Here is a 7,142-nt window from a genome sequence, read left to right as displayed (position 1 = left end):
TCCAACTCGTTACACACTTTTAAGCCATCAACATAGAATCATTTTATTATAATGATGATTGTGTGAAATCAGCCACAAAATCATAATGGTGTTCAACAAAGTTAAAGGTGACCTATTGCAGTTTCAAAACAATTAGTTTGGTATTACGTACAAGCTTTCACCTGGAGCCATTTCAAACAAAGAGATTCAGGCTGCTTTAAACACTCTGTTTCAAACAGGCTTTTCTACTCTTGGCTCTGTATGATGTCAGAGAGGGGACACACCTAATATGGTAATCTTTCTGGATAAATCAAGAGCCCTTTCTCTTTCTTATGATATCACACCTCTGGCTGTGAGCGCCAAAGCTCCACCCTCATGCTGTATTTAGTTTATGAGGGGCAGCCAATCAGATGAAAGCTAGCAGAGAGGTTATTTCAGTGGATCAACTGAGGAGCTGTACCAACAGCCTGTTTCAGACAAACGATTCATTTGACCTGAGAATCATGTAAGAGTACTTCTTTTTTTTTTTTTTACAGGACTGGGGGATTCACAGAGCAGCAGTGAATCTGTGCTGTCTTAAGCTCAATGTTAGAAGGAAAAATCTTTATATACGTGAACTGAAGCAGCTATTTCAAAACAAAACCCACAGAGATCCAGATGATGCATTTACAAATAATCTAACTACTGAGTAACTTCAGGATTATGTGCCTTCATCTTCACATTTGAGAATCTTTTCTCTGCACACATCTGGGAAAAAAGAAGAAATGGAATGAAACATGTACAGCCTGTGTCAGTGTCGAACGCTGCAGTTCCAGCTTTAGCTCTTCACACCTGCTTAGTGTCACTGTTGTGTGAGACAGCACACCTGCTAGCTGCCAGCTGTACAAAAGCATCCACAGCTTTGTTTTGTAGCCGTGGAGCAGCTCCACGTGCACAAATGAAACGTCAGACGGTGAATGAAGCAGCAAGGATGGGTGCAGATTCTTTTTACACAAACTCTGCAACCATCCCAGTCCTTTCATATCCACGGGCAGGAGAAGCTTGAAGACGGGCCGCCTGCTCTCACTCCATGGAGAGCTGCACACTGTCTGACTGGCCCTGCTGATGTTGTTGCTGCTGCTGCTGCTGCTCAAACTTCCTGGCTAGAAGGCGAGACATGAGACAGACGGAGAGTTATTACAATAAGCAGAAGATCTATAGGTCGTCCAGCAGGCTTTCCCCACTCTTGTGAATGTTTTATGCACCATTTTGAAATGTTGAATTAATTTCTTTATTAATGTGAAGGAAAACATTACACAAAAAAAAAAGCCACCAGATAACAACTCAACAGTTTTAAAAAAAATCCCCACTTTTCCCCATCTAACACAGCCCACACTGAGCCAGCACACACAGGCTCGACTACATTAGTATCTGGTTTCACACTACAGTCTGATTTCAGGTTACTTTTTTGCTCTTTGTTTGGTAAATACGACTTAAGGGGAACAGATTTCTTAAAAAAAAAACAAAAAAAAAAAAAACAAGATAAGGACAAAGATAAAGCAGAGATGTGTTTCTGTTAGAGGAGTTAACTGGTGGAACAGGTGCAGTTCATTTTCCTTGTTTAAAAACATGTTTAAAAATAGAGTATTAGAAAAATATATAAATCAAGAATGAAAAGAGCAAAATAATAATACTGAAACTCTTGGTTGTTTTGCTTTGATTGTATTAATGACATTTAATTTAATGTAGTTACTTATCTAAGGTGGAAAGTTTTTTTTGTTTTGTTTTGTACATGAGCTGCATGCTGAAAGATCTTTTGTTAAAAGGGTTGGCGCAATAAGCATATTCAGCCAATACCTTTTGATTAGCCTTGTCTCGTGCTTTCTTGCTTTGTGGTAGATCTTTATTCTGTATTCAGTGAGATATTTGAATGCTAATCAATAAATCAATAAAACGAGTCTGCTCAGCTCAATAGAATCTAAACTCTGGGGTGTGTTTTAGAATTACGCACGCGCTACAGAGGCTCACTGTAGACAAGTAGGGGAGGCATGATCGCAGAGGTTTTACCTGGAAAATAAAACCTCTAAGGCTGAAAAACAGTGGCACACACACACACACGCCAAAACTCAATATCAAACCTCCATCTGGTTTCGTCCAGCCACAGCCTCACCAACAAGCACAACCCAGTGTAATGTTAAAGGGTTTGCCACACAATATTCACTGACTTGCTGTGCAAGCTTATTTTAGTTCAATAAAGGCAGCATCTACAGTACTGTGCAAAAGTCTTGAGCCACCTACCGTTTTGCTTCAATGGAGACATAATTTCTTGTAATTTCTTAAAGTTGTTTTGACCAATTAAAACACTATTCCTTGGACATCACTTGCATTGGTCCAGTCTTTGTACCATATCGTGTATTTATTTATTCATTTTTTTGTTAAGCGACTTAACACTGACCTACGAATGATCCAAGCATATAAAAAGGCATCTTACTCATGGATGACTCCACTTGACCACTTGGCAAAGAACCAAATTTTAATTGTATCTGTGTTAGGAGCATCCTTGTTTTCATTTCTTTAGCTGAATCTAAGAAAAAAGGTTACAAATAACAGTGTGGTCGGCATAAAATAGTATTTTTGCAACAACAAGGCGATTCCCACAGAGAGGTTAGCAGAAAACATGGCATATCTCGGCATGGTGTGGAGTGGGTCCTTGAATCTTGACAAGTAGAAGAGGGAGAGAAAAGTATGGACAGTATGTAAAAGAAAAGGGAAAAACCCAGACCCGACCCTTATTTCCCATCTTCCTGGTAAAGTAAGAGGAAATTAGAAGCGGCTCAAGACTTTTGCACAGTACTGTAGCGTCAAATCGAGTTTCACTGCAATCCACATCAGCCCACATGCATCCTCACCCAGAGAGTACATCTCCAGCTGCTGTCGCAGGCGGACCTTCTGCAGGCTGTCGTAGAAGTTGGGCTCCGGGCTGCTGCCCGCGGTGGGAGGCAAAGTGAAGATGCGCATGATCTTCCTCTTGTTTCTAAAGTGTACGTAAACAAACAGCGTCAGTCTGTGCTCGTTATCCGCAAACAACTAGGGGAACATCATCACCGAGCACACGGTTTGACCTGTAACATGTTAACCTGGTGGGTGATTTGATGCCAAACCAGTTATTTACAGTCGTTATGAGGTAAGGTTAAGAAACGCGTCCTTACTTTCTGGCGTAAATGAGCAGGCCGAAGCTGACCAGGATCACCAGCAGGTAGACATTCGTGGCCTCGTTCCACGCTTCGTGCACAGAGTAGTCTATAGAGTCGGGCTCGTTCCCCAAAACCCCGTGAGCGCCCATGGAAAATGCGGAAACTGCCACCAAACTACAGGGAGAAACATCCAATTTTGAAGCAAAATCCTCTAAATTAGCCCCGTTAGCCTTGTCGCTACCCGATCCGTACCGGAAACCCGATCGGTACCCCGGCGCCCGCACGAGCAAATCTTACGTCACTTCCTCTCTTTGCCAACATTGCGACATTCAATATATTTGAATGACACGGTTAGCGCCCAGTTAGCTCCTAGCATTTCTCAACAACTCTGCCTCCTTTTCAACTACCGGGACATTTAAACAATGGATAATCCGTATCCGCAACAAATTTTTGCTTTTCTCCTCAACAGAGAGCGTTCCCCGATTGAACAACAGCGCCGTAAAATAAGAAGAATTGTGCCTAATGACAGAGTTAATAATACAGACTTTGTAATATGTCACGTGAAGATTCAGCAGCCAGATGAAGTGTTTACTGGCAATTGACAGTGATAGCGGACATCATCATCACTATTCCAGTCAATCTTCTCCTCACAGACGAGCATAAACACACTCGACTATCACTAAATCAAATTTAACACACGTTTGTAATGACGCCAATTCAGTTTACAATAAGGTTCATTCGCTCGGTCAGCAGGTAGCGGTATCCTCGTACACTGGGGAGTAAACTGCCATTAAACGAACAGAAGAAGAAGAAAACCCCTGCACATGCACAGTAAGGATCGGGAGTCCCGATCTGTCACTATCTTTTTATTTTTTTGTTTTTGTCTACATTGTACTGAAATGCTTCATTATTGCAAACATTTTAAGATATACTTATTATTCTTAACATTTTAACAGATACTCTGACCCATAACTATCGTAAAACGCTACGACCGGAAGTAGACACCTTTTGCCCATGCGGGGTACCGATCGGGTTTACGGTACGGATTGGGTAGTGACAATTTTTTTTTTTTTTTTTTTTTTTTTTTCTGATTGGGTAGTGACAAGCCTACACGTCCTCTCGAATCAACTGTGTAGTGTAAACACTATACGTCACATCCGTTATCTTTTCTTCTTCGTTGTTCCTCTTCCGGTTTAGACGTACTGCTGCCCCCTACAGTCCCAAATTGATATTGATATTGATATGTTTATTGATTAGCATTCAAATATCTCAGTGAAGACAGAACAAAGATTTACCACAAAGCAAGAAAGCATGAGACAAGGCTAATCAAAAGGTATTGGCTGAAGCATTTGCTTATTACGCCAACCCTTTTAACAAAAGATCTTTTAGCATGCAGCTCCTGTACACAGGGCTCGAAGCAAATAATAAAATTCAATTCAATTCAATTTCATTTATATAGCGCCAAATCACAACAAATGTCGCCTCAAGGCGCTTCATAGATACAGAGAGAAAAGCCCAACAATCATATGACCCCCTATGAGCAAGCACTTTGGCGACAGTGGGAAGGAAAAACTCCCTTTTAACAGGAAGAAACCTCCGGCAGAACCCGGCTCAGGGAGGGGCGGCCATCTGCTGCGACCGGTTGGGGTGAGAGAAGGCAAACAAAGCAAAAACAAAACAAACAAACAAACAAACAAGAAAAAACACCACCACCTTAGTAAGTAACTACATCAAAGCAAAAGAATCAAGAGGTTTTCTGTTTTTTGTTTTTGTTTTTTTTTTTGCTCTTTTCATTCTTGATATATATATTTTTCTAATACTCTATTTTTAAACATATTTTTAAACAAGGAAAATGAACTACACCTTTTTAAATCACTGTCATAACTATTCCACAGGTTAACTCCTCTAACAGAAACACATCTCTGCTTTATATTTGTCCTTATCTTGTTTTTTTTAAAGAAATCTGTTCCCCTTAAGTCATATTGACTCTCTCTGACTTTGAACAGCTTCTGAGTACTGGGGCAAAGCAAGTTATTTTGTGCTTTATACATTATCTGTGCCATTTTATATTCAACTAAATCATAAAATTTCAGGGTATTCAGATTAATAAACAAAATGTTAGTTGGTTCTATATAGTTTGATTGGTTTATAATTCTTATAGCTCTTTTTTGCAACTTGAAAATAGGAAGAGTGTTCGTTTTATATGCATTACCCCATATCTCCAGACAGTAAGTCATATATGGAAGCAACAGAGTACAATAGAGTGTGTATAATGATTTTTTGTTCAGGACATGCTTTGTTTTATAGAGAATAGCAATGGTTTTTGACATTTTTGTTTTCACATGGTTTATATGAGACTTCCAACTCAGCTTATCATCAATTATCACTCCAAGAAATTTATTTTCGTACACTCTTTCAATTTCAATTCCATTAACCCTGATTTTAGATACATTTTTCATTTGTCTAGTGCCAAAAATAATCAATTTTGTTTTCTTTATATTTAATGATAACTTAACTCCTTTTCCGCTGTAGTCAGAAGCTGTTCTAGGTTTTTACCTGAGCAATACAGAGTGGTATCATCAGCAAACAATACACATTTTAACAGTTTGGAAATGCTACATATGTCATTTATGTATAATATAAATAATTTAGGGCCCAGCACAGAGCCCTGAGGAACACCACAAGTTACCTTCAACTGCTTAGATTTTACATTATTGAATTCGACATATTGATATCTGTCATCCAGGTAACTTTTCATCCACTTGTATGCTAACCCTCTTATGCCATATCTCTCTAGTTTATTCATTAATATAGAATGATCAATCGTATCAAACGCCTTTTTTAAGTCTATAAAAACACCAACAGTATATTCCTTATTATCTATAGCATTAGATATCCCTTCTACAAGTTCCATCACTGCCATCGAAGTGGACCTTTTCACTCTAAAGCCATATTGGTTATCACTTAGGAGATTATGCTTCTCAATATATTTATCAAGTCTATTAACAAATAACTTTTCTAAAATTTTTGAGAACTGTGGGAGCAGTGATATTGGCCTATAATTGGTAAACTGACTTCTCTCTCCGTTTTTATGGATTGGAATAACTTTTGCTATTTTCATTTGTGAGGGAAATACACCAGTTTGAAAGGACAGATTACAAATGTATGCGAAAGGTTGCACTATATATTCTATAATACTTTTAACTAATATCATGTCAATACCAAAACAGTCAGTGGACTTTTTATTTTTAAATGTCTTCACAATGTTAATTATTTCTCTATGAGTTACAGCACCAATAAACATGGAGGACACATTCTGAGTAATATGTTTATTTAGGTCGTTATTATTTCTTGACTCTGGAATTTCTTTTGCTAAATTAAAGCCAACATTTACAAAGAAATCATTAAATTCATTTGCAATGTCTTTAGTTTTATCAAGCACAATATCTTTATCTTTTTTAAAATAATCTGGATAATTCTTATTTTTTGAGCCCTTTTTGATTATACTATTTAATATCCTCCATGTTTCTTGTGTGTTACTTCTACTTTGCTCCAATAATCCTGGGCCTGGGGTGGCTGTAGCTCAGGTGGTAGAGCAGGTCATCTACTGATCGGAAGGTTGGTGGTTCGATCCCTGGCTTCCCCAGTCTGCATGCCAAATATCCTTGGGCAAGATACTAACCCCCAATTGCTCTCCGATGCATCCATCGGAGTATGAATGTGTGTGTGAATGTTACCTTAGAAAGCACTTAGAAAAATGTGCTTGGGTGAATGTAAAAGTTGTGTACAGCGCTTTGAGTGCTCAGAAAGAGTAGAAAAGCACTATATAAGAACCAGTCCATTTACCATAATTTGTGGTAATATTCTTTCTTACTTGTTCTTATAATATTTACTAATCTATTTTTATATAACTTGTACTTTATTTCAGCATCTTTTGTCCTCTGTTTTATGAATCTCTTATATAGATTATTTTTCTTTTTACATGCATCT

At 38.4% G+C, this 7,142-nt stretch overlaps 1 protein-coding gene across 2 annotated transcripts; it reads right to left on the bottom strand.

Annotated features, from left to right (window-relative positions):
• Positions 1–17: 17 nt before the first annotated feature.
• smim19 (small integral membrane protein 19) lies at positions 18–3,461 on the bottom strand. Of its 2 annotated transcripts, none has more exons than XM_006781867.2 (3): positions 3,168–3,455; positions 2,868–2,992; positions 18–1,121 (listed from the first exon to the last, which is right to left on the bottom strand). In XM_006781867.2, the coding sequence occupies exons 1-3, from the start codon at positions 3,299–3,301 to the stop codon at positions 1,042–1,044; spliced, it is 339 nt and encodes a 112-aa protein (XP_006781930.1). In that variant the 5' UTR covers positions 3,302–3,455; the 3' UTR covers positions 18–1,041. The 2 variants fall into 2 exon arrangements, with proteins under 2 accessions (XP_006781930.1, XP_087703870.1); XM_087847744.1 differs by lacking the exon at positions 18–1,121 and adding an exon at positions 2,556–2,674 and having other exon boundaries at positions 3,168–3,461.
• Between the last annotated feature and the right edge of the window lie 3,681 nt (positions 3,462–7,142).

Source organism: Neolamprologus brichardi, chromosome 2 (genome assembly GCF_056152115.1).
Source record: "Neolamprologus brichardi isolate AB-2024 chromosome 2, ASM5615211v1, whole genome shotgun sequence".
NCBI lineage: Eukaryota > Metazoa > Chordata > Actinopteri > Cichliformes > Cichlidae > Neolamprologus > Neolamprologus brichardi.
This window is presented reverse-complemented; position numbering and strand designations above follow the sequence as displayed.

Excerpts from the sequence above, each read along its gene's own strand:
- smim19 (XM_087847744.1), bottom strand. The coding sequence starts at position 3,301 with ATGGGCGCTCACGGGGTTTTGGGGAACGAGCCCGACTCTATAGACTAC. Across the intron at positions 2,993-3,167 it reads CTGCTCATTTACGCCAGAAA|AAACAAGAGGAAGATCATGC; the intron begins GTAAGGACGCGT and ends CGTACACTTTAG. Across the intron at positions 2,675-2,867 it reads GCTGGAGATGTACTCTCTGG|ATTCAAGGACCCACTCCACA; the intron begins GTGAGGATGCAT and ends CTACTTGTCAAG.